The sequence below is a fragment of the Micropterus dolomieu genome, linkage group LG15 (genome assembly GCF_021292245.1).
Source record: "Micropterus dolomieu isolate WLL.071019.BEF.003 ecotype Adirondacks linkage group LG15, ASM2129224v1, whole genome shotgun sequence".
In the NCBI taxonomy this organism is placed as follows: Eukaryota; Metazoa; Chordata; class Actinopteri; order Centrarchiformes; family Centrarchidae; genus Micropterus; species Micropterus dolomieu.
The window spans coordinates 13,147,804-13,174,799 of record NC_060164.1 but is presented as its reverse complement, the minus strand read 5'-3'; the positions used below and the strand labels follow the sequence as shown (position 1 = coordinate 13,174,799).

Genomic DNA, 26,996 nt, shown 5'->3' with positions numbered 1-26,996 from the left:
GTTTGTAAGCTGATTAACTGCAAGAAAGTCCTACTGAAATATAATACCATACTTTTTAAGACACTTTTAATAACTGAAAGAAATCACTGCCAGGCAGCACATAAAAAAACCCATTTTGTTTATTGAAGACAGACACAAAAAGTTGTTAATAAAGAAAAAATACAAATGATCATTTCAGTCAGTAAATGCTGTATATAAGGGAGAACTCTGAAGATACAAATCTTCAATGCAATCTTTCAACTTGAAGGTCCTAATAAGACTGCAAATACATGAGATGCCATGCCACAATGTTTCCTTATATCCACCTCCGTACCCCCCTCTCTCAAATACTTGAAATCCCCAAAACCCACCTGATACTAAATAGAAAACAGATGCAGATAGGGCATAAATAAATAAAATAGGGAGAAACTGCCCTGCAGTTGCAATAAGATCACTGACCTTTTAGACTGAATTTTAACTAGGATGTAGAAGTTTGTTTAGTTTAGAGAAGGTGAAGCCATGAACCAGTCTGATTTGTAGAAATCTAAGATAGTGTACATTTAACAAACAAAGCCAACATTGCTATTATCTTTCATTACATGCTGTATTGTTCACCACATCGCTGCTTAACATTACTATTCTCCACTAACCCCAAAGTAAACAGGTTTATTCTATTTCATCATTCATACACAAACTGTTACAATCTAACTTTCAAAAACACACACATCCTTGTTAAATTTCCAGAAAGGATTGCACTTACTCTTACCAACAGGACATCTAATACTGTACATACAGGCTTAATCAAGTAACTATATGCGTGTTTTGTCTATAATGTTTTTTTGTTTTTTTATAAAATTGTTATCTTTGATGAAACTCAGTAGCTGATTTTGATATCAGATAAATATTTTTGCTGTCCAGCAACAAAGCACAGAGCTTCAAGTCAGAGCTCCTGCCTTTTAAGATTTTACGCCTCTCTGCTGTCTCAGTCTTCGGGGTAAAAGGAGGACATGTTTTTTTTTTTTACAGAATGAGCTGATGTACCTGTTGATTATTGGAGGCCCTCCCTTCATCATCAGAGCCTGGGTGGGGGCCGAGATGGCGGGGGTCCTGGGGGCCCCGGGGGTGCACGAGTTGGGGGTGGACCTGGAGGGGGTTGGACCACAGAAGGGGGTACGCGGGAGGGTGGCATGGTGCGGGGCCCTTTCGACGGAGGCTTCGTACGGGGGACTGAGTTGGAGACCAGAGGTCGCAGTTCGGCAGTGGGAGGTGGAGGAGGAGGAGCCGAGTGAGAGTGATGTGTGCGAGGTGGAGCCTGGTTGTTTTGGGTGGACTCCCCATCTTTGACTCGTTGGAAACTGATACAACGACCCTGCAAGAGACAAAGCAGGCAGACGAAGGTTACACCACAACGACACATCATTTCAATGTGGAATACAGATCAAAATGAAGTGCGTCTTTGTGCTAAATCAATGAGCTTCTAAGATCCAGCAGCCAAATTGGCCTGTGTGTTTCTTTGCCCAGTCCTACTGACAGAGGCATGTGTGTTTGAGGCCCCTGAGAGCACACAGAGCTGCTTCTGTCTTCTGTCCACACCTGCACTACAATAGTTGTGATGCTAGCAAAGACAGACACTGACTAAGTTATCACAAAGACAGGCACACACACACGCTTTTGCGGTCTGCAGCTTTTCCCCATTTCCCCTCCTCTTCCCTCGGAGCCTCTGCTGTGACTCGGCCTCTCTTTATGCAGAACAGAAAGTGGTTTATGTCTTGTAAAGGGGAGATTTCAGAATCCCCACAAACAGAGGCCCCTTAGCGTTTAACATAATTTACAAGTCACAGAGAAAGGAACGCTTCTCTTATTGTTCTCATTGATGGTTTTCCTCCCTGTTCCCTGCATGGCATCCTTCTACACACACACACACACACACACACACACACACACACACACACACACACACAAACTCCTGTCTTGCTCAGTCAGTGTGTTGGAGAGTGAGTCTCTGTGTCACAGACCCTTGGTGGTCTCATTATAACACCTTATTAAACAGAGAGGCCCTAAAGTCACCCAGGGGCCAATAAGAGGACCCCGGCAGCAGTAGCTTTGTGACTGAGGGGGCTTTTGTGTGTGTGTGTAGATGAGGGGTTGGGTAATTGATTGGGGGCAGTACTGTTGGGGGGGGGGCTGATTACTTGGGTCTTGTCGCTGGGCTGTGGTGAAAAGGCCAGTTTGTGAGCAGCCGAGCAGCAGTACAACACCAGAGACAGCATATGGACACAATGAGAACACAAGCTCATGAATATGAGTGTGTTTGTGTGTGTGTGACTGTAAGCATGCCTCCACCACAACATATGGCCTGAATGAGACCTCGGCCTCATGAATAACAGAAACAGAGGGAGAGAAAGGTTAGGGGACTGGCTGCAGGACAGCTCCATGAGTGTGCTGAAAAAAGGTGATTTTTCCACTTTTAAGTAGATGATAGGTACAAAGATGAGTTGTGTGAGAAGTCAGCAATGTGTCACTTGTCATGGTCAGTGTCCCTGTGTGCCCCTTTGGCTGTAATGTCTGTCACTGCTTTTCTTTCCCTTCCGGCGATTGTTTACTTCAAACCCTCAACTCCTTTTTAGGAGAAAAACAAAACCCTCTTCACACCCCCAGCATCCCTCTTCACACCATTCCTCTGTCTAGCCTCTGTCTGTCCTTCTGAGCCCCAAGACTTTGCCCTTCCCTCACAAACACACACAGACACACACACACACATAAAGTAGATACTTTGTGGCCATTTACAGGGAACTGAACATTTGTCACCATTATAGTAAAGAAAATGGGAGAAAGACAAGAGAGTGGAGACACACATCTGAGCTGACAGCTCTGCCTGTCGCCTCGCATGACATTACTGCGATCCACTCACATAAGAAAAATGCTCCATCTCTGAAGAGTTAACACACCTCATAGACTACATATACTGCTCTGAAACTCGGAATACTTAGTCAGTGTCAGGATAACAGATTTAAAATAGTGAGATTGAGTTTTAGATGGTCTGTTTACCCAAATTACCAAAAAACATATTTTATCACTTACATTTGGTGGTATCTAGCTATGTAGATAGTTATAATTAATAGAAATTAATTAGATAATTTTATCTACTGAGGTTTTGAGACATGAGTTTCTGAAATTTCCTTCTGCATACCAATACAATGGAAGTATTTGTGGTTCTCAATGCATTATTTTTCGCGGCTCGGTTGTTCAGGATCAGTGAACATTTTTTTTCTGATATAACCCCAACAGCTTAGCTTAAGTACTCCTTCATTAACACCTATAACAGCTATCACCAGGAGTGGCAAAAGCTGGAACTTTCAACCATTCATTCATCATTTCCAGCTATCTATTTCAACTTCCGTGCTTGTTTGGACTTGTAATTCGCAGCACGCAGCTGACTGGTCGGATGTTTGCATTGTGCAGCCAGCTGGTAGTTCACTGGTGATTATGATGATATATAATGAGGCAACTGCAGAAGTACCCCATGGCAAACAAGTGGGAATCACTCAGAATAATAAAGATCTTGCTGTAAAAAGTTTTCACTGGAACTATTTTCTATGGAAAGTCCTTATGAAAACTGTTGACAGCTTTTCTTGAGGATTATCCAGAGTACCAGTGAAACAGATGTTTCTGATAATACACTTTCTTGCATTTAAAAATTTCAGTCTATTAATGAAAACTGCGTGATAGGGTTGAAAGCTCCAGAACAAGTGAGTAAGTGGACCTTGAGTTGTGACTATTTGGTCAACTAAACTGTCAATGCTTTGAGCACCTCTAACAAAATGTCATTCATGGCCACTGTATTCTGGTGGTGGCAGATATTTGAGAGAGAGACACCTCACAGCCTAAAACTGACCGAGGATATGGTGGCCACCCTCTGGTCTGGTCTGTGCTGTGTGACGGGGCCATCAGTGCCATCAGCTCAGGGGACAAAAGAAGGGAATCTCTTCTGTCACAATATGGCTCGTGGCTTTTCAACTCCCCATCTGTTGTGTGACGCTCACTCGGGAGAGCTGACACATACGTGCACGCGCACACACACAGCAGGGAGGGATGAAACGCAAACAGGGAGTGTGGCAGAAACTGGCAGCCTGCTGAAGGCCGTTTGTAGAGGCAGTGAAGTAGGAGTAATGTGGGGAGAGAGCAGGGCGAGCTCCTCCTGAGCTGCTGGTTAAGAATCTGCATTGAGGAGTCTGATCCGCACTTGTTATCACTGTGCTTTTTGCCACCTTATTGGGCTTTTGGAATCCCTCTCTGCTGTTTGTCATTCAGAGATGTTTGACAGTACTACTGTGAGGAATTCCCTTTGAGAATTTCGATCTGTGGCTGGCTTTTGTCAACAAGAGAAATCATTGTCATCTTTCATGTCTGCTATGGCTATTTGCAAAAGCTGCCCCCCCCCCACCCCACCTTTTCTTTCTACGTGAGAAGTAGCATTTTATTTTCCTCAGTTAATGGCTCGTGAAGGGAGTTGTGGGGGTCATTGTTGAGCGGCTCTGTGAACACAGAAAGTGGCTGACAAAGACTTGAGAAACTTCTGTCCTGACAGAGATGAATTGTTCAGCCTAGGAAAAAAAAAGAAGTCCAAGATGGAAAGAAGGGATAAAACCATTGGTGATGACCACTTTTATGGACTCCTGATACAGTACACACAGTCACACTCGCACTGTTACATAGTAAAGATGAATGACGCCATTCAAAGAACAAATCAATACATTTCACAGCGATATGGCCTCAGTTACGAGGGGAGACAATGAAACCATTTACAACGGAGCAGATGTTTCACCATGACAACCGGTATGATGATGAAAACACGTCTGTGGGGTTATGGGACGCCATGCAAGGGGTCAAGGTTAGATAACAGGGGCCGCTCCGCTCTCTCTTCGTCGCACACACTTGGCCGCCAAACAGTGATGTAGTCGTATAATAAGTAGTAATATAGCACATTGAAATTTGCAGCTGCATTTTACAGGAAACCAAGCAAATAAATCTCAGTCTGACACAGTAGCTGCTTTTACCATGATTATCACTTGAAGGTAGAGAGTGAGTGTGTAACATGCTATTTGGGAATGCGATAGAAACCAAGTCATTTTCTGAGAGTCACAGGGAATTCTCATACAAGAGTACAGTGCTCTTTGTGTGTGAACAACGGCAGCTTTGACGAAGAGAATGGTGTCACTAGCTCATTGACTCACTGTGTGTGTGTGTGTGTGTGTGTGTGTGTGTGTCAGTGTGCATGTAGAAAATCAGTACTGAGCTGCTGTGTTGAAGCTGTACATGTTGCTTATTGACACGTGTTGTATTTACGCAATGTGACGGACAGAAAAACAGAATGCAGATGCTCAATTGTCCACACGCAGAGACGGAAAACACACTGTACCATCCAACTTGCTCATAAAGAGCTTTTAAGTGCTTGTTACCCACAGAGCAATGCCCAGAATTACATATAATTACCAAATTATAGTTTTGTATCCATCATCATGCCAGTTTGTGGTGTATCAAACTTTCTAGTCATTTTTTAGTCGAATTTTAGTGAAGATAAAAGTGAAATGTGAGGGTACTAGAGAGGTGGACTCACCTGATCTCCAGGATGTGGTCTCATCAGAGATACCTGGTCATAGCCTCTCCTGAACAGAGCCCACAGAGCATCTAACTTCCCCTGGACCCCAGAAAGAAAAGAAAATATGCTAAACAATATACTCAAAAGGCAGATTTTCAAATAAAAATGTAAGCTTAAATACACCTTTAATTACAGAAGGCAATTACATTAAAGACTGACCTTGATGGGCGTGTACCACTTCCTCTGCTGTGGGGGGCGGCGGAGTGGCTTTCGAGGCTTGGGCTCATATGGTTCAAATTCCTGCTCTGGCATCTTTACAACTGCATTTTTAGGTTTGTCCAGCTTAGCACCTTCCTCTGTGGACCCCTTCTCCCCCCACCGCACCTAAGAAAGCCTCGTTAAAGTGTATATTCTTTTGAGTGTTGAAAATGTGTGTTTATGTGCATGCGTACCTCCATGCGCTTGATGCCACCCACTCCTCTTCCTCCATAATAGGATGCATCCACTGTGGGCCACCTTTTCTTGGGCATCCCATCATCATCATCTGAGTCCTTAGAGTGAGACTCAGTTACGTGACACAGCTCATGTACTCCCACACATATTGCTATTAATATGAAGACCAATGCTACCATATCAATAACAACACTGGCAATGAGAGAGAAAAAAAGTCTTACTGGTTCTGGGGGAGGAGGCGGTGGAGGTTCTTTGATCACCTGAAGATTGAAAAAAAAACCCCACATCATTAGGGAAACAAATATATAAATATGTCAAAATACTGATGTCTGAAGTTTAAGCTTACCACAGTGCAGCAGAGAGGCCAGAACCACCACATCAGCAGCAGAGCCAACAGCAGGAACACCACCAGCAACGATATTAGCACGATGGTGCCGTCGAACTACACACAAACACAAAATGGCATGACTAATATTAAACTGAACTGAACGACAGGAGACGAGAAATAGGTGAAAATGAAAAGTGAGAGTACTCACAGCCCCCTCTGATGACAGACACAACAGAGGAGACCTCAGAGAGGAAGGAGAGAAGAGGACTACAGAACCAAGAGAAAATAAGAAGGTTGAAAGAAAGTTTATTCAAATGAGGCAGCATGCCAGAGGGAAATATCAGCATGCGCCGTTTTAATGGTGCAATTATATACACAGGATGTACTCACACATTCAGTAGTAGTGATGTGAACAGAGCTGGTGATGTAGGAGAGACCCTCGTTCATGCTCACCTGCAGGTAGATCACCCTGCAAAACATAAACCCGTGACTGGTCTGAATGTCTGATACAGAAATACACACACTTGAGCACATGGCTGCTTGTGTGCACACATTCGTGGTCTGCTTTGGGCTACTGGTGTCGGTCTGGTTTTGCCTATACTTGCTGCCTCATAAGCACACAAACATGCTGATATAGACACAAAGCCAAAGTCTAAAGAGGCCAGCGGGTTCTCCACCCGAAGAAGGAATCTCTTGTTTGGATCAGACCCAGACCTCTAATGTGGAAACCACAGACAGCTGAATGACTTCTTATTCTTCAGTATTCAGTGCTGATATTTACAGCTATAACTGCACAATGACAGGCAGGGCCAAGACAAGAGATGGGAGCAAACATATAGTTTTTGGTAGAGAAGATGACAGGATAAGTTGTGTTGCTGGAAGCAAAGACTGTACAGAATTGAGGTAGCAAAAAGGAAAGTGGGATTTACAGTTGACAGGTTATTTATAAAGCTCTTAATATGAAACAAAACAACACATGTTGGCTAACTAGGCGGGCGAAGGTGGAAACACAGACAGCTGGATTGTGGTTATATGTTTGGGAAAGAATAGATAAAGGCTTCTTGTGCTGTTCTTATGGTTTGGGGTGGATGGGGGTGTGCTGGAGTGGGGGGCAGAGACAAGGGGGTATTGAGCTCTGGGTTTAGATTTGAGGAGGGGGCGTCAAGGGGGAGGTCACTGCAGGGCGGGAGAGAGAGGAAACAGAGCATGGGGGATGGTAGGAGGAGGGCCTTTCTTGTTCTACATCCCTTCAGCACTGTCCCTCCCTTCTGAGACCTCCTCTTCACTTCCTCAATCACTGGCTCTGTTTTCGCCTTCTCGCCCCCTCCTGTATCGTCTGTAGCTCGTCTCATAACTCATGCTGACACTGTCTTCAGAGTAGGAAATTGGCGGTGCAGGTGGCACTCATATTTTCTTCTGCTTCTTCTCCTCCCCTCCTCCCCATCAAACGGTCAGCCCCCCTTTCAGGCAGGCAGGGGACACGGTGCTATCAGCTCCTCTCTGACAGAGAGATCTCAGCCCCTATCAATCATCAATCTGCCCACTATATATGTCTTTGTGTGTGTGTGTGTGCAGGAGGGAAACTGCATCCGGAAGGTTTACAGTCAACATAGATTTGTGTGACAGCAACATCAATGACTTCATTATATGTGATAAGACTTGGGTAGAACAGGAGGTGAGTGAGGGTCTGTGGGGTTTGCGTGATGCTGGGAGCTGAAGTCCCCAAGACCTCATGTATAGAGTTTACAACCCCAAAACAGGAAGCAGTTCACCTACTGCATAATGTGATCTGGCATGTAAGGGTGTTTTTCAGTGCTGCATCTAATGATTATTTTCATGATTGATTAAGTTGGGTCAATGAGATGGCAGAAAATAGTCAAACGTTTGCTGTAATAGGAGGTGATCTTTATCTAATCTTACAGTTTATTTTACCACAAATTTCTTTCTATGTATTATTGTATATGACTATTCATGACTATTCTATTCTGTCATGACTATTTTTGTTGCTGTTTATTTACTGGACACAGGCTGTGATAATGGACTTGAACAGTTGAACTTCAAGCTTTCTTCTTGACCTTGAAAACAGCAGCTTGACAAAAAAACACGGTTGAAACAAAGTCCAACTTGCTTGGTGTTTAATTTTGAGTAACTCTGTCCGCATTTTGGTCAGTCTGTGTGGTTTGGTTCTTTTGATAATATCTCATAACTACTGTGCTTTTGTTTTGTATTCTTCTTTCTCCTTGAAATAAATCAAATCAAAATAAAATAAAAAGTTTGGAAACAAAAGAAAATAGTGACTAATACAATTTAACTTTCCAGGTCTATCTGTACGCTTTTGCACTGCAGCCCACTAACTCATCAGCCAGCTGTTGGCCCCTTCTCTTAGCCCTTCAGCCATTCACAGCTGACTTCCTCTTCAGTAGCACTCAGGCTGTTAAGCATTGCTGACTCTGCTCTAATGGGCTTCTGTTACATGGAAGGCCACCTCCTTCAGGCACCATTGCAGTGTGTAATGATGCTCCCCGTTCTGCTCTGCTCTCGGGAGAAGCAGGCCAACCTGCTACAAAGCCATCCTGGCAGACACAAAGACAGGCAAGGGACCAGATATTTGTTTGATTGTGAATTAGATCAACTGCGGTTGTTTTATTGATTCTAAATTCTAAGTCTTTTTGTCGCAATCCTGCGAGACTTGTCTGTGAGTTACAATAAAAATTCCATGTGCCACGTCTGTAATAAGAAGTGTGTGTTTGAAATATACTGTATGTGACAGACTCTTAAATCTCCCTGCTGCCACAGTGTGAAAACAAAATGTATTTTTTCTCCATCTCTGCGGAGTGCTTCCCCATCAAAGCAGTACTTTTCACTGGCGGACAAGACAAGCTCAAATCACGCTAGAAATCTGAGTGACAGCAACAAGACAGATGATGACTGGGAGGTGTCTGAGGCCGCAGGCCAGTGTGTATAATTATGCACAGGACTGCAGGCAGCGGGGACGGGAAAGCTGCTGGGCCTCGGTCCACTCCGAGCTCAGCCCACAGCATCGCTCTGTCTACACCGCAAGAAACTGTTCTGAATAACCGGGAGCAAAGCTGGAAGCCCTCGGAGGAAACTTTACACTGCCCCGCCGACTCAACTCACACTTTCGCTCTCCCAAAGTGTCAGACACAGATTGGGATACATCACACAAACACATACACACACATACACAGTTGCGAAGGTCCTCTCCAGCAGGCTCTCATTAAGTCGTGTTCCTGGGCTCTACTCCTGTTGTCCCCTTGTGATTGGTGTCTGGCTTCGTTAGCTGTGACAAACACTGATTGATCACAGACACTCAATGACTTTGGCCCTAATTTGTTCAAGGACAGCAGTCTTCTGTGTCCACACCAAACTTGCGTGCAGCTGGCAAATATCTGGGCTCAGAGTGTTACAGCTGAATATGGGGAGTTTGGCAATTGGAGTAGGAGCTGAGATACAATGTGGGGGTGAAAAGGCAGTGAGAGCTAAAAGACATGTGCAGCTTACCTCCCAACCTCCTCTATGACAGGAGCAGGACAGAGCAGGTAGGTATTTTCTATTCCAGCTGGTCTCTCATCTGCACAGGTAAAAACCAAATCACACTTTATGTAATAGAAATTTTAACATCTGCAACCTAAACATGGTTCGCACATTCTTCTTAAATGCACAGGCCAAACCAGAATCCCATGATGCATTAAAGTGTAACCATCAATGTATTACAGCAATGTGCTGCAATAAGAAGCATACAAAAGAAATCAATCCATGAGAATTCAGTGTTCAGTTCAGATGATAATTTTTAGTTTGGGTGAACAATATATTCTCAAGAGACCCAATATAAGCAGGATGCCCCAAACTTGATCAGAATCAGTGACAGTCACAACTTATTGCTTCTGGTAATTACTGTAACATGTATTATTCTCTCTTTCTCTTTTTATTCTCTGTTTTGTGCACGTCTGTGAGTGTGCACAGACACACGCTTGTGTACATTTTTAGAACATACCCACAGTGTGTGTATCGTTCAGTTTGAAGCTGCAGAGGACATGGTCAGTGTTTCTGGCATGGAGAAACCCATTGCCTCTCACCACCACCTGGAAACTCTCTGAGGCAAAAACAAAAAGAGTGCAGGCACCATCAGAAAGGATCACACGCATGCATAACAACAGTAAAACATATTTCCAGCTGCATGTGAGAGATCTAAAACTTCAAAATTGGCTTCCTATTTTATGTATAGGATACTCTATTTTAGAAAATGTCTGGTGTACCATTATGTAGAGTGCTAAAGGCCATTCCCTTCCTCTGATGTGCTCAACTTAAGCAGTAGAAACTTCTGCATGCCTCATTAATGCTTGTTTATATCTGTGTGCATGTGTGTGTATGTGTGGAAAGGCAATAATAAGCTCCAATGGTGCTATTGCTAAAAGTGCTGCTATTCACAAATATGTGCTGTGCAGTCGCCAGAAGGTGTGTGCATATGTTTGTGTGTGCGTGTGTTTGTGTGTGTGTGTCTTTGACCTTTAGTTTCCCCCAGGCACTGTTAAAGCGCACTGACAGAGGCTTGCCAGCATATGCTGGAGTGTCTATGTGGCTGCTACCCAGCATATGTTAGAGAGCGGGAAAAAAACACTTGCTTAAAAACATGCCTACAGGGCTGACAACAGCACAGCACTGTCAAAGAAGGTCTGACCTTACCTATGGCACCATTAGTACATACTTGTGTACGTGTGAACTGCCTCTGTGTTTTTCTGAGGAATGTGTAAGTGTCTGCATGTCTTCAGTATGTGCATGCAAGAATGTGTGCAAGCATATGTTTGTGTGTGTGTGTTTCCTCTAGCATTACCCTGGCTGATAGAAGTGAACATTAGACACACCTTTAACATTTAAAGCTCCAGCGTGAAGATCACTGGATAAAAACATCTCAGGGTGTGGGTGTATATGTGACAGTGTTTCCTTAAAGGTCAGACATGCTGCTACGAAAAGCCATACATACAGATACACAAACAGAGGCAGAGCTGAGCGGAGAAAGCAAACATCACTTTACATTTGTCTGCACATCTCTACATATTTGTTCCTACTCCTGTACAAAAATGCAAAAGAGTGCATATTTTCTGTTGGAGCAGATCCAGGAGAAAAGGTGGTAATATACAAGACATATTTAACTTGCACCCTCACAGAACAGGGCTAAGTTTTATATAATACATATAAACCTTCACTAAGTCAATATCCTGCAACTGTCCACACAGCCTCATACAACTGTCTGTCTGCATGCGTGTGTGTTTTCATGCTTATTTACAGATATTCAATGACTTGAAACTTGTCAGTACTGCTTATGTCATTTCCTCAGCTATGCTTGAATTCTACAAGGGTACACACACACACACACACACACACCAACCAATTAACCACACACCTCGTTACAGACAGCCTAATCATTTACACGCCCCGTGTCTTCTACCTACTCCTGCTCTAATATTACTCTAAAACACAACCACAATTTTTATGCAATATCAGATAACTTCATTCATTTTCCCATAAACTGGTGGTTTATGTGGTTTGTACTGGTTTGCAGCCACAATAATGTACAACCTAATTAGAGGTCTTAACAGTAATTATTTCTAATGCTCAGTGCCTTGGCTGCTTTAGCAGTCACCCCCCTTTCATACAATGTTACCATCAAATAGCATGAGCTACACTCTGACTGGGCGTATGTGTACACACACACACAAAACACATAACTTGGAAATGGTACATGACAACTGTTTATTGTCTAATTCTGACACTGACCATTGTTCTACTCTTTTAAAAGCACAACTGAAACAGAAAATTTACTTACAAATTATTTATGACTTTGCTTGATTCATTTGTAATTAAGTACAATGCATTATAACTATTTATAAAAGAGAAGCATCTTATACATTCAAATATAACACCCTGAGTCATCTAGAATATTTTTAAATCAACATCTTTGCTTTCACATACACTGTATCTTGTTGGTCTCCACAGATGTTTTATACATCTAATCTTCATCACTCAGTGATGGATATAATCTTATAAAGTCTCTGAACGCCATCTACACACACCCTGAGACATACACACATGATGGCCTAAAAGGTCAGTGCTGTCAGACACATGGTGGGCAGGGACTGGTGGTGCCCTGCTGACATATACAACACACATATGCTGTTGCCCCCTCCTCTCCGCTTTCTGTGCGCTTCTGTGGCCGAATGTCCATTTACATCTACACCTGAATGTTTGACATGGATTAGATTTGTATGAATGTGTGTGACTATACACATGTACATGCATGTGTGTCTTGTGTGTGTGTGTGTGTGGTGAAAATGGGGTACGGCTTGTCCGAATAGCAGATCTTCAATCACGTTAGTGTGACGGGACAGTGAAGGGCAGGGAGGGGCAAAGCAGGACGGGACAACGGGGAGGAAAGGGTCAGGCGTTAATGAAAGCAGCAATCTCTGCTGTCATGTTAGATCTAAGGCCCAACTCTCACTGTCCTCTTAGTGTGTGTGTGTGTGTGTGTGAGGAAAATCAGTGCTGTCATGTTGGATAGTGTGGCCCGACGTTCACTGTCCAGTCTGATGGCCTGTTTGCGGGCAGCTCGGTCTGGTCACTTCACATCAATGTGAGGGACATGTGTGTGCATGTGCTTGAAGATGTGTGTGTGTGTGTGTGTGTGCTGACTAAAGAACATCTTAACATGTGTGTGTTGGTGTAAAGCATGTGCGGGATGTGACTACATACAGGCGGAGAGAAAGACAGAGAGAGAGACTGTCACAATACCTATGCAATATGTCAGTATGTGTCTATATGTAAAAGCAACCAGATGCATGGACGTGGGTACATGGTCATATTTAAACTTCTGGGGAATCTTCTCCAAATTCTTGCAGCTCAAAATAAAAGCAAACTCTTGCTAAACTGTGACAAGTGTTTAACATTATATCAAGTTAGCAATACACAATTGTAAGCATGTGTTCAGCACATCACAACCATTGCTCTTCATTAATTAGGCCAGAATCAAGTCTCGCTTAAAGTGGGTCCTTGGTTTCTTAGTTCACTGACCATTAGGCTGCTCATCAATTGAATAATAAATGAGGCAGTTGGAGGATATTTGGGCACATGTCCAGTGACACATAGACACTCTAATTATCACATGGGGGCAACTATGGTTCTTTATTATTCCTTCCTCATTTTTGTCCTTTGAAGGCAACATTTTCATTGCTCTCCTCTCCTCTCCCCTCTCCATATCCTCTCCCGGCCTTCATATCCCATAATGGATGCTAATCTCGATTGGTTGTCCTGGTAGCGCGGCTGCAAATGCACTCACTTAAGTGAGTCCTAATAAGGTCATGTCAAAGCTCATCCATCCTCCTGGCTACACATAAAGGCTCTCTCTCGTCATCTCCCTTATACTGTTTCTTACTTCCTGAAACTGCCGAAGAGCTGGACATGGAAGAAGAGGTGAGGGAGAAGACACGGTTGAAAAAGCCCGAATGGTTATTTAGCATATACAATGTGGCAAACTAGGCCAGAGAAGCAGCCATGCTTAAAGATTCACGGCTAATTCCTCTGACCAACACCCGCCCCCCTCCCTTCCTCTTTTTTGCACACACGCTGTGCTGAAGCGGCTATGCTAATTTCCCCCGGCCGTGAATGACAATACGCTCTCTGTCACTCCGCGGTCATAAGCGTCCATGCGATTACTCAATCTCATGTTCCACTCCAGAGGCTTTAGATGACTGTCATCTTACACAATTGCACACCGTGACTGCCCAACATCCTAACAAGGAAGGGATACGCCTGCTTTTCCCTACCTCCTGCACACACACTGGACGGCTCTGCCGATAGAATCTCAATGCAGGACTTCTTGATGATCTGAGAGATCAGACAAAAGGAGAAGAAGAAAAAAAGACAATTTAAAAGCCTAATATGATTTTGTGTGTCTCTCTGTGAGTGGTTGAGTGTTTTTATGTGTAGACATGTAATGTGTATGTGTCATACCGAGTCAATGATTCCCCTGAGGGCTTGGAAGCCTCCCCATACAGGAAACACATGTTCCACAGTATCTGCAATAGTTGCAAGCTAGAAAAACATACAGACGCAGAAAGAAAAAACAAATTGTATTTGCTTTTTTTATGCATTTGCAACATCTTCTATATCCTTCTATGGATCCTACCTGGGTCTGGTTGAATTCTTTGACCCCTACACAGTAAACAATGGCTCCCATAGACCTGGCCCTCTGTGCCTGCAAAAAAAAGAGAAAAGAACAAATAAACCAAAATGCAGCGAGCTTGAAGAGACTCTGGCAGGCTTATGGAGGCAAATACATCTGCCAAAAAACACATCAGACTGGCTCAGTCCGCACAGTATAAATTTTAGACAGGAGCTAGACAACACTATGTACATTAACTTTGAAGTAGCATAATTAAAACACCGCCACAAAGTTGGATCATATTTTGTTAAATACCAATTAGCAGAATTTGACAGCTTTGAAAGTATCTAATAATGAGAAATTAGTCTCTGGAACTAAAATATCCACAAGAATTAGTGAGCTTTTACCACTTGTGTTGGTAATGTGACATACTGAGCTCACCGAAGCAAAAAAAGCAACGGCAATAAAGTACTGAATCTTAAATCTTTTAAGTAATGTGAAACAATTAATGGAGCACCAAAAAGAAATGGAATTTGCCTCCATATTGCAGGTGCATCAATCAAAACAAAACTGTGAAATTATTTAATTTAAATTATTTAATTTGTCAAAGGGTGCAGTCTAAACAATATGAATTTCACAAATAAAACAGAAAAGCAACAGCAACTTAAACCTAACAAACAGGAATAGAACAGACATATAGTACCACTAATACATTTAACTGGCATGTAACCTACAATAACAAGGCCTGTCCCTGTGGCAATGTTTGCTAGTGACTTCAATCTAAACTCCTTTTCCATAAAGTGTTCACCCCCCTCAAATCCCTCTACTTGACAACACATCTTACCTCTCGCTGAGCTGTGTCAAACTGCCACTCATTCAGTTCTCCATCGGTCAGAGCGATGATAACGCTGGCTGTCCCTGCAGAACACAAAACGTTCATATTCTCTGAAACAATGCATTGTGATGTAATGCGGATATTAGAGCTTACCGTGCCTCTCTTGATATATCTGTGCATTAGCCTGCAATTACAAAGAAGGCGTTAGTAAAGATTCTGGACCTGTTCAGTTAGTTGAAAAGAGAAGTAGTACAGTTTCATACATTACAATAGCCTGCATTGTGTTAAAACATGTTGATATTGCTGCAAAGCCAGCAGACAAATCTCACTTTGCTCAGTGTTATTTCCAAACTTGGCTGTCATCTGAAAATGCTGTTAAATCTTGAACTGTTTCCGAATTAATTAAAAAAAGAGACCTAGACAAAGTGGAAGTGCCTCGCTTTAATGCTCATTCGCAAAGCTCAGCAGTTTCCAGAAGCAGCAAGTCATTCTGAGCCACTCCTCATAGTAATCTAATTGGATCAGGTTCCAGTTGCCAGGCTCAATTAATCCTTAGTGAATATTTTCCAGAATAAAATGTTATAGGGAAGACTAAGCTAGGGTGATTTGGGCTGGCTTTACAAATGTGTTGGGTCCTTAGCCTCATCCTTACCATCTCCAGGCCTAAGTTCATAAATGTATCTCCTCCAGGGATGACCATTTTCAGAGCCGTTAAGCCTCCAGTGATGGCCTCCCTGTTGGGTAAACAGGCAAACAGTCAAACAGTCAAAAATACACTGATAGAAAGCTGCTCTTAGGGAAAGAGAATATCCACAATACAATCTTTGGTTTCCAGAAGGCAATCCAACAAAACAAGAGAGGACGTTCGTAGTACCACAGGGAGGGAAAGATCCAGACAGAAGAAACACTGACATTTCAGGTGTTGGTCTCACCTATTCTCAGTCAGTTTCATGATGATGTTTCCTCTTGTGGAGAATACAATGAAGGACATGCGCAGCATGGGACTGCAAACACACAGTTGTTTTACATTAACACTGACAAAAACACAAAACATCCAAATTCTTGAATGACTAATCCTGCATGTACCTGATAAACTTCTCTGCCAGCTGCTTCACAAAAGAGTAAATCTCTATCCAGTGATTCTTCACGCTTCCAGATCTGAAAAACAACATGAACACAACCTTATAAGGAAGAAATAGGATTGCCACAGATGACTAATTATCATCAGCCACAGCCAATACAATTTTATAGAATTAAATGCAGGGTTACTAGGAAACAGGGCCAGCTCTCCCAGGAAGTTTGGGCCAAGTCATACAAAAATAAAAATGCTTTTTGACTGATGAGTTAAAAACAAGGCTGTGTGAAACTATGACTATGAGTGTTTATCCACACTAGTGTCGTGGCTCTAGGGATGGCAAGGCTGGTCCAGCTAGCAGGTGAACACCAGCCCACCATTAAAATTTCCAGACTAAAATAACTCTTGAATTTTGGTACACACATTTAATCCATGTTCCCCACAGGATGAACTGAAATAACCTTGAGGATCTCTAAACTTTTTATCTAGTGTCATCATCATCATCATTAGGTCAGAATTTATGACTAATACCTCCAAAACTAATGACAATACCATCAGCTTCAACAGTACTTTTGTGTTCACTGCTAGTTAGTACTAGCATGCTAAGAAGTGAACACAGTGAACATAATGCCATGCTAAACATTAGCATATTAGCAATGTCACTGCAAGTATGTTAGCAAGTACTGTGCCAGAGCTACTAGCATAGACTGTTGTTTATGCTAAAATATGCACTAAAACCTCATTTACCTTAAAAAAATTACTTAATCCTACGTTAGCTTCAGAAATAGTATCACTAATGTTTTTTAAAAATACAAACCTATCTGAATAATAGGGCCAGCACTTTTTGTAGGATGTGATTTGGATTGCCATAAAATTTGGAACATCCGTGTTTCCCACAGGATGAATGACAATATCTTTGATAATCCCTAAACCTTTCATCGAAGTCACCATTTCAAAATTTTGATTTATGACTAATACCTATTCGTTTATGTATTGTATGTTATCATGTCAGTGTTAGCATTTAGCTTAATTTTGAGAATTCCTGTGTGTACGCTAAAGTAACCAAAACTAAAACCTTATCTTAATACCTTAGCTTCTGAGAACAAAATGAAATGCCATGAGATGTGTTTCAGGAACAACCATAACGGTTTATCTCCTCCACATTTTAAGAACATTCCTCTGGCCACAGTCACATACCATTACTTTGGACAGTAACCTGTCAGTGGCGAGTGCTGCTGGTTAGCCTGCTACACGCTACTGTTGCCATGACAGTCTCCTTAATGAAGCCGTGTCCCAAGGGGCTGCTAATGGGAGCTAATTGCTGCTGGGCCAGAGGGTTGAGGTTAGACAGGGACAGATGTAGCAGTCTGCCTCTAGCAGGGACCATGTAGCAGGCAGCTGGCCTGTGTGTCCACGTGCGTGTATAGTATCTGAGTTTCTGCGAGCGTGCATGTGTGTGTGTGACTGTGAGGGGGAACAGATGGTCCCATGAGCACAGCCAGTCTAACAACAGGTTGGGGGTCCGCAGAGTGAAAAGGCTGTGACATGAACAACAGTGGGACACAGAAGTAGCACTCAGCAGGGGGTAAATGTGAGTGTGAGTGTCTAGTTAAGGATGCAACATCAAACAGCATATATGCCAACCTCAGCAAAGGGCAGGGCTGAATGTGTAAAAGGGTCATAAACAGAGTGAAAGTCTGAGCTGGTTAGATTAATGATGGCTCCTTTGTACCTCTCACTTAACCAGTCGCTTCCTGCAGCCACTGTAATATTATTTTTAATACATGTATTGGGAAAATTCAAATTCTCAGCAAATGAAATTTAATGTCACTTTATGTACTGTAGACACACTGCATCTTTCCTACTTTAGTTAGAAGGCCACAGATCTAAATCACTGCATTCATCCAACCAATACAGCACTCAATCTTCACCTTTCTACCTTCATTCCAGAGTTTGAATAATAATAGGGTAGGATATCCTTTTGCCTGCAATATTTGCCGCCCAAAGTAATTGGATCAGTGAAAACAAATCTCTGTTCAGATCGCAGCCATTAAACACAACACCTATTATTCTATTTGTGGGCAACCAGATAGAGAGGAAAAATGCAGCATGGTATTTGGTGTGGGTCAGACATGGAGTGTAGGAATGCAGGGAGCTGATGGCGCTTTACTTTTTCTAATGTTCATTCTGTGTGCTGAGATGCACGCACGCGCGCACACACACACACACACACACACACACTCAGCATGCCTCATAACCTTCTGGACAGTGAAGCCAAAGCCAAACATGTGAGTAAGACAAATAGTGAAGAGGTGTAGAGCAGCATAGACTTCCCTAATGCATGATTTCACTCTGTTCTGATCACTAGATTAGGTCACTGTGTGGCATTTAAGAACTAAAAAAACAGCCAACAAGTTGGTGCCATCTTGGGAAAAAGAGCAGAAGCTTCCTGAAGGCTTGCTGAAGCACGCAGGTCCAGTCAAACAAACAGAGGCATACCAGGGGCTTGGCCATGCGTGATGTGCCACGCTCCCCAGGCTGCTCCTAAACTTTTTGAAGCAAAGGGTAAAGACTGAAGAGCGGCTGACAGATGTTGCCGTGGTCATCAAGTAAACTGTCACTCACTGTGTCCACCTCACAGCTCATAGGTGATGAACATGGAGCAGCTAAGGACACACAGCAATTTTTTTTAATTGTTAGCCTACCTCACCGTACCTCAGTGTTTAACAGCTTCGCCACAAAATCACTGCACTCAGTCATTCTGTCCAAAACATAATCCATTTTTACGACAAGATAACCTGTTATCATGTTGTTGACATTCTCTCTCTCTCCTTCTGCTCACATGTTTTGACATGTCTGATTAGTCTGTCCACAAGTCAGCCATATAACAAAAATGTAAAGTACAATGTCTGACCAGCTATGAACAGCAGCACAGCCTGAGACTACAGAGAGAGCCAGAGGAAGCCAGAAGTCATTATTTCCAGTCTCAAGTAAGTAAAAGTATGTTACAAGTCCTAGGTCAAATCCCAAGTTGAGACAGGCAAGTAAACTTTGAGTTTCGAGTCCTAAACAAGTCATAATGTGCTCTTCACCAAATTTAATACAATTTCATATTTTTAAGAGTTAACAATTAAATAAACTTTACTGAATAAAGTGTTAACCTGTAGGCTACAGAAAAAAGTCTTAGGTGCATTTTCACACAACATTCACATAACAAATATAATTTCATAAATTAAATAACATCAAGTCAGTTTGAGTCAAAAGGCTCCTAAGTGAAGTCACAAGTCAATTATGTTAAAGTCAAGTTGCAAGTCTTTTTCGATTTTCTCAAGTCCAGTCTAAAGTCCCCATATTTGTGATTCCAGTCTGACTCAAGTCCAAGTCATGTGACTCAAGTCCACACCTCTGGAGAGATCATAGGCTGCACGAATACTGGAATTGTCAGGCTTACACAATCCAAAAAGGCAGTAAAAACATCCTCACTGACCATGTAGCCTGAAACAGCTTACTATTATGAGGTTTATTTATGTTTGTCGGGGCTGTGAGGTGGCCAAATGTGCATTGCTCTTGGCTTGCAAATGGTGCCACCCAAAAGTCTATTGAGTTTCAGGCGATAAAAGTGTTAAAATTGGTGTAAAGATAATCAAAGACTGATCTTACAGTCTTAGAGTTGGTGTTAAAATTAGGGCATCTTTGGGGCCTAGAGGTCAAAGAGACGTAAGTAATTGCAAGGTCTCTGATTACAATCGGGACCTTTGTTTGTCATCCTTGTTCCCTCATGCCTCATTTCGATCAACCTTCAAGCTGCTTCTGGCTTCTATCAAATGAAGACGAACATGCCCAAGAAATACAAATCTTAAGTCTAAGTCTAGACCAAAGTCTAAGTTTTTGGTTACATTTAAAGATGTAGTAGTGACATTTTTATATACTGTCTATACATTTTACATACACCACAGTTCATGAGGGGTTTTACATTTTAACTGTAAAACATATTCTGCAGCCCTTTTTGGTGGAAAGTAAGTCGAAGACATCCTGGTGAATTGAAGAACCTATTAAAAATGAATTAATATGGATACAGGGGATTTTTCATAACCTGGCAACCCAAATGCTGTTACTACAAAAGGATAATTAGTAAATAGCTTAACTTATTAACCAGTTATAATGTAATTAGTTAGATAACTTATAACCCCTTATTAAACAAGCCTTAGAAAGAGGTAGCCGACTATGTTTATTTCTGGTGTTTTTGTTGCATAAAATCAACCTATAAACAGATTTAGTGTTAAGACAGCTAACTCCCTGCAGAAAAACAATGAAGAATGATCTGCCTCTAGTCACCGGATACAATCGGCTCACAGTAGACGGAGCGAAGAATAGTTTAAGGGCTCACCAGGCCACATAGCACCGCTGTGGGGCAGCTGCTGCAGCTGTGTCCGCAGGCGTCATCAGCCTGAAACTCTATCCATCCTGCTCGCCCTGCCCACATCCCGTGGGTAAAGCTCATACTCCTTGCCTCTCCACTTTTAACCGGACGAAAAGAAAAGTAAAGCATGCCCCAATGTCCGAAATAGCTATTATTCCTAATTCAAACATAATGCTGCCTGTGCGACAAGACGCTTAAAGATAACAATGAGGGTTAAATTGGGTTTGGACGTGTTGTGCGTGTAGTCACTCCATTAAACAAACCACTATCCTATTTATTAAGACTTGCTGTGTGATACAAAGGGCAAACTGATAGGCTAAAGAAGATAGGCTTCCGAATATACAAGCACAAACTTGTAGGTTACTTTTCTTTAGTCCCCTTACAACAACAGAAACGTGGAGACTGAATCTGACGGATGCGCTCCGCGTTTCCACACAACTGGGCGGTTGCATGGCAATGTGCAGCGATGAGAAAGTAACAAAGCCATAAATAATATCGGACACTCACTTGTCCAGGACAAAATAGAGGTCGAAGGCACCCTGACAGGACCTCTCCTCCTCCTCCTCCTCCTCCTGTTGCTCTCCCTGCAGCTGTCCTTTCACCGAGACATCGAGGAAGAAAATTCCCAGCAAAGCCAAGGCGAGGAACATGCGAGTCTGTGTCCTCGCCATCTTTCCCGGTTACTGTTGACTACTCCAACACTGTGACAACTAAAGATCTTCACATTTTCTCTCTATCGTCTGCTTCTGAATCGACTGTGTGTAAAAACGGCTTTGTTTCTCGATGTTCTGTCCTACTAGCTTGAGTGCATTCAGCCTGCAGGGGTCTTGCTCGCCGGGCTCCCCAAGTCTTCTCTTGTAGCTGAGAAAAAAAAAGCAGTGAAGCAGGTCAGGGTGGAGGAGAGGAGCGACACCCGAGGAGAGATACAAAACTCCACTTTTACATACAAAAAGAGCCCCATGAAAAGAAGTGAGCAGATATCTACTGTCTGGAGTGGGATTACGCAAAATAACAACAGGCTATTTGAGTTTCAGTGTCCTGGAATGAGTCTGATGCTATATAATTTTTGCTTTATAGTTAAGATTAGGCTATTTAGAATTTGTAAAATCAAATGAACAAGCCAATGTCACAATAACTAATCATAATTTTGTACCTTGTTTAAATTAATCAATAATTGGTCATTTTTGTGCCTGTTTTTCTAATTTTTATTTTTTTAGGTCTCAGGCATTTTGCTCTCAGTAGAAAAACAGTACAACAGCTCAATTATGGGCCTGAATGCAAATCGACCCATGACAGGATGTAATGTTTTTGTGACGGTTTTCATGAGTGCCATCAAACATACCAACACAATGTAATGTGATAAGCTAAAAAATTCGAGGAAATATTATCCAACAATAAATGAAATTTTATCCAGCCTGTAATTGTGCTTGTTGGAGTGGGTCCGAGGAGTCCCCAGTGAAGGCTTTTATGTGTTCCCGCTTACTCATTATAGAAAGTTGGCTCGATAACCACAGGCACATTTACCCAAACCAAATCTTTGATGCAGAATAATCAATTAAATGCTCATTAGACAGAAACATTTAGTTTATGAATAATGCATTTGCCCGGTGGCAAAGCCAGACCACCCTGCATGGTATCATGTAGTAGTGGCCAATGTCAAAATTTCCTGTTGCCCACACTAGCCAGGACGATTTCCACCACTCGTGTAACTCTTGTGTAGATGGACTTATTGTTTCCAGAAACGTGACCAAAAACAGTCTACGATACCCACATAGCGTGCAAACTATCTGAATATCTATTGCGCACAATTAGTGGAGTGACAGTTTTGGAGTGAAAACAGACAATAAGGTGTCTGTCTGCATTATACATCACATTATATTTCAGGCTGGCAAAGGCTTGTGCTAGGTCTGCCGCAGGTTGTGGTCCTCTGAGCTTGTGGTTTTATATCTATAATTTGCCTGAAATTGTATAATTTATAACCACTAAAGACTCGAAACATTATATTTAAAATGTTTCACTCTCCCTAAAAGGTAAAAATGTTGTTGATGTGCTGTTGTTCATATGTGGTGCACAGTAGGCCTGTATGTCCACATGAGTCAGCTCCATGCATGTATTGGATGAATACTCCATTACCTATGTGCATTATTGGCACTATCTTTCCTGTCTAGCGCCCAAAAACTCTCTTCTTCATGGAATTGACTGGCAGACAAGGGAGAATTTGCCATAGGACACAATTCAAGTCGTGTGTGTGCGTGAACGCGCACGTGTTTACATCAATGCGCCACGCTTCAGTGCGCTCTCTGAAGGGGATAAGTGGGAGTGGGAGCTCAGAGGGTCGACAGTACGGAGGAAGATTCAGTCGGATAAGTAACTCCTCACCAAGAAACGAGAGGGCATCGTTACCGAGGTCCACTGCACCTGCCGCAAGTCGCTGCCACACGGCACAAACATCCTCCTCAATGTCCCGCGGGTGAGTCCACATTAATGCACATTTCCGCTGTTTTCTTCACAGGGACGCGCGATTCCTCTCTCAAATGTCTGGCAGTTTTACTGGCAGTGTTTCTGTCACAGATCATTCTGTTGTGATGCTTCGCGATCAGCTGTCAATCGCTTTAACAACAAAACCCTAAAGGTCAGATACTTTTTATTGACCAGAGAAGAAAAAATTATTAGCCACTTAATCTTTCCGTCAATCGCATTACTACTGTTAATACATCAGAAGAAACATATTGAACTTATCCTGCGCACAGATGAGGCAGTTTGGCTCTACGGCAGATGGGGAGACAAAAGGAGAAACCGACTGAAAAACTGAGACAAAGGACGTTAGAAATAATTTTGCCTCGACACCGGCTGCGCCTGCCTCACAGTTGGGACGCGTAATTTTAGCAGAAAAAAACACAAAACAAAAAATATGGTTGCACAAATTCTTATTTTCAATATTGCATGTAAGACAATTCAGCGTGGGTTTAGAGCATCTGATTCCAACTCGGCAAACAGCATGTCAGCCCAATAAAACCTAATTTATTTCATACAGCCCCCCATGCTCTATATTTTGACTGACTAAAGCAAATAGTTTAAAATGTGTGTTAGCTGTTACGATTCTCATGATTTTTAGTCTTATTCTAATAAAGATCAAGTTAGGCCTCATGATTTTCCTTTCATCTTGAAATAATAACCCTAAACCATGAAAAATCTATATTGTATACCTGCTCTTTAACTAACCACAACCGTTGTATTTTTATTACAGTTTAACGATGGATCACACTTTCCTGCCTCGGTCCATCTGGACTGACGAGAGTAAATTCCTCCAGCATCCAGCGGATCTCTACACCAGTGTGGTCGTTACGCGCAGCATCCCTTCAGGCACATGCTTTGGTCCATGTGTGCTCCAAAACACTTTCTATGACACTATCGCCTTCATAGCGCAGAAATCCTGCGACAAGAGAGCTAAATCCTATGTGTTCAGGGTGAGTTGTATAATTTTGTGGACAGCATGCAGCATGGACATTTGAACTTCAAAGAGATGGTCTATTATAGTATGTTAGTTTGTTATTATATAACTGTGTGGCCCTAAAGCCCAGTGGTCATGACCATTGTGTTTTGGACCTATATTTGTTTGTTCGGTTTTAAAATCTTCTATAAAAAACCTATATGTGATTATACGTTTTTGCTGTTAATCAGTTTGTGCTTGCCATAAAGCTGCTCTCTTGGGTATTATATCAAAAGGGACAAACAATTAAAAACGTGGATTAAAATTTTAACTAGCCTTTTAAAAATGCTGTCAGACGAAATATTGTTAGATTAACAATTTAACTTTTTCATTATTGGAATTTCAAGCGTGTAATAAAGAAAAATATTAAATGCGATAATTTGGGAGCTATAAAATGTCACTGATTCCTGTCAACAGGTGGACCCCGAGGCCATGCGCAATTCCGCGCTGGTGCTGTCCTGGCTGCGGCTGGTGCAGGCTGCGCGCAATGGAGAGGAGCAAAACACAGAGGCCTTCCTGAAAGCAGGTCAGCTGTATGTGCGGACCACACGGGACATCCAGCAGGAGGAAGAGCTGCTGGTGTGGTACGACCAGGAGCTTTCTCACCTACTGGGCTTCACGGACATGATCAGAGGATCGAGTGAAGGTGAGGCAGCGCTCTGTAAGGCTAGTGCAAAGTCAGGACACTGGCGGGGCTTCTGAGCCTTGTTAAAAATGGGCTGTAATTATAAAGCCCATGTACAGCCTCATGAACATCTTTAAACTAAAACAGCATCAATCTGAGCATTTTATTGCAGAAAGTACCATTATGTTTGGACTTCTGTGAGGATGTACGTTAAAATTAAATTGTTTTCCCACTCCAAAATACATTAGGTATCTTGTATTTGAATGTATCTGTACATATAGTCACATCGTGTTTTTTTTTTTGTTTCTTTCAGAATTCAAATGTGGAAGATGTAACCAGGTTTTCAAGAATGAGAATCCTTTCCTGGCTCACTGCCGATTCCTGTGTACGCAAGTAAAGAGGGACACCTGGAGCCGCGAGGTTTACGAGCACAAGCATGTGGAAACTAAAAGGCAACATCGGGTGACAGATTTCCACAATATCGCCAGAGATTTGGAACACAAAAAATCTGACAACAACGAGGACGCAGAGGTTTCCCCCAAGAGAAGGAAATACGAGGAAACTCTTTATCCCAAAGGACGGAAAACGGTTCTGTTAGAAAAAACGAATATTTCTAATGATGACAATATTACACAGCTGAGTAAGGGCTACGACCAGGGCGCAGGAGATGCATCTTCCTCTGCGGGAAAACTGAAAGCTGATAATAAGATCAAACCGGATCATTTGGGATGTAAGAGTGATGCTTTTGCTGACGCGGGGCATGCCAAAGGGACTTTTACGCGCGGCACGGAGACAGACTCACGGTCGGAGACAGGTGAGAGCTCTGGTGTGCACTCAAGCAGCAGCAGTGCATTTTCTCTGGTCCTGTCCAACAGTCGGGGCGAGCAGAAAAGCGCTTTCTGTAAACCGAGTAAAAGAACTTCTTCTATTGACCCCCAGGCGCATCTCAGCAGCGCGCCAACAGCCCCCTCAAGCCGCCTAGAGGAGGTGACTGATGCCTTTACCTCCAGGACTGTTATGGGATACAACAATTTGATGGCATCCAACATCCTGAGCGGTGACTTACAGACATTTTCCTCCCCGGTTGCATTAAACAATGCTTTCCATTACGCACCGGAGCACTGGTCACGAAACATTGGTGTTCAGCTGCAGACCACATCTTCTCTCACGATCCTTCCGCCTACTTTAACCTCATTCGGCGTGTCGGTGCAGAACTGGTGCGCCAAATGCAACCTGTCCTTCCGCATGACCTCCGACCTCGTTTTCCACATGCGCTCTCATCACAAGAAGGAGTTCGCGGTGGAGTCCCAGGTGAGGAGGAGAAGGGAGGAGAAACTCACCTGCCCGATCTGCCACGAATACTTCCGAGAGCGGCACCACCTGTCAAGACACATGACCTCTCATAACTAAGAGAAGAAGGGACAAAAAAAACCACGTTATTTATTTCCTAAATGATGCTAGTATTTAACAGGTTAAACTCCAGATTCACGGCGAGACAGTGAATGTAGGTAGTTAGCTGAAAAGAAAATAGAAACACATGGCCGTCACAACCTGTCCACTAGATGACGATAGAGGTACGTGTAAGCTGTTCTCACTGCAGTTTGTTGTTTGTCCTTTAGCCTTGTGTGTTAGGTTGATGATTATTTTGTGCCTTATGGAACTCAGGAGGGGAGGTCAGCTCGTGATTGTCATAAATTCGACGCAATCCTCTTATTTTTCAGCTTTTCTCTGCTCTTATTTGTACAAGAGATATGGAATGAGTGTTTTTGCACATTCGTTTTGAAATCTAAAATTATGAAAATTAAACAGATGTGTCTGAGTATTTTCTTCCACCATCATGTAAGTCCTACTCTGAAAGGGTGTCAGTGTTTGTCTTTTCCAGTAGGCGGCGACTGAGACCAACATTTTGCCCTTTTTCCTCTGCAGATTATTAAATATGAAGAATATCTATCAAATATATTTGCTTTGTAATTAGACTGCCTTGAATGATCCCATGAATTGTTTAATTAATAGAAA

The 26,996-nt window shown here is 42.6% G+C and overlaps 2 protein-coding genes across 4 annotated transcripts; one reads left to right on the top strand and one right to left on the bottom strand.

Moving 5' to 3' along the window:
* Nucleotides 1–101: 101 nt before the first annotated feature.
* antxr1d (ANTXR cell adhesion molecule 1d) lies at nucleotides 102–26,123 on the bottom strand. Of its 3 annotated transcripts, none has more exons than XM_046070475.1 (18): nucleotides 26,095–26,123; nucleotides 16,457–16,528; nucleotides 16,303–16,374; nucleotides 16,023–16,104; nucleotides 15,524–15,554; nucleotides 15,380–15,453; nucleotides 14,560–14,628; nucleotides 14,385–14,465; nucleotides 14,198–14,258; nucleotides 10,375–10,473; nucleotides 9,882–9,951; nucleotides 6,750–6,828; nucleotides 6,378–6,473; nucleotides 6,253–6,291; nucleotides 6,031–6,129; nucleotides 5,798–5,962; nucleotides 5,597–5,677; nucleotides 102–1,348 (listed from the first exon to the last, which is right to left on the bottom strand). In XM_046070475.1, the coding sequence occupies exons 3-18, from the start codon at nucleotides 16,368–16,370 to the stop codon at nucleotides 1,052–1,054; spliced, it is 1,491 nt and encodes a 496-aa protein (XP_045926431.1). In that variant the 5' UTR covers nucleotides 16,371–16,374; nucleotides 16,457–16,528; nucleotides 26,095–26,123; the 3' UTR covers nucleotides 102–1,051. The 3 variants fall into 3 exon arrangements, with proteins under 3 accessions (XP_045926431.1, XP_045926429.1, XP_045926430.1); XM_046070473.1 differs by lacking the exon at nucleotides 26,095–26,123 and adding an exon at nucleotides 21,373–21,726; XM_046070474.1 differs by lacking the exon at nucleotides 26,095–26,123 and adding an exon at nucleotides 17,263–17,325.
* Nucleotides 24,120–26,390, top strand: prdm8 (PR domain containing 8). The gene is made up of 3 exons (XM_046070476.1): nucleotides 24,120–24,332; nucleotides 24,773–25,001; nucleotides 25,294–26,390. Exons 1-3 carry the CDS (start codon nucleotides 24,120–24,122, stop codon nucleotides 26,388–26,390), a joined length of 1,539 nt encoding a protein of 512 aa, XP_045926432.1.
* The last annotated feature ends 606 nt before the right edge of the window (nucleotides 26,391–26,996 follow it).

Excerpts from the sequence above, each read along its gene's own strand:
- antxr1d (XM_046070473.1), bottom strand. The coding sequence starts at position 21,536 with ATGGCGAGGACACAGACTCGCATGTTCCTCGCCTTGGCTTTGCTGGGA. Across the intron at positions 16,105-16,302 it reads ATGAAACTGACTGAGAATAG|GGAGGCCATCACTGGAGGCT; the intron begins GTGAGACCAACA and ends TTTACCCAACAG. Across the intron at positions 9,952-10,374 it reads GAACGATACACACACTGTGG|ATGAGAGACCAGCTGGAATA; the intron begins GTATGTTCTAAA and ends TTACCTGTGCAG.
- prdm8 (XM_046070476.1), top strand. The coding sequence starts at position 24,120 with ATGGATCACACTTTCCTGCCTCGGTCCATCTGGACTGACGAGAGTAAA. Across the intron at positions 24,333-24,772 it reads CTAAATCCTATGTGTTCAGG|GTGGACCCCGAGGCCATGCG; the intron begins GTGAGTTGTATA and ends TCCTGTCAACAG. Across the intron at positions 25,002-25,293 it reads GATCAGAGGATCGAGTGAAG|AATTCAAATGTGGAAGATGT; the intron begins GTGAGGCAGCGC and ends TGTTTCTTTCAG.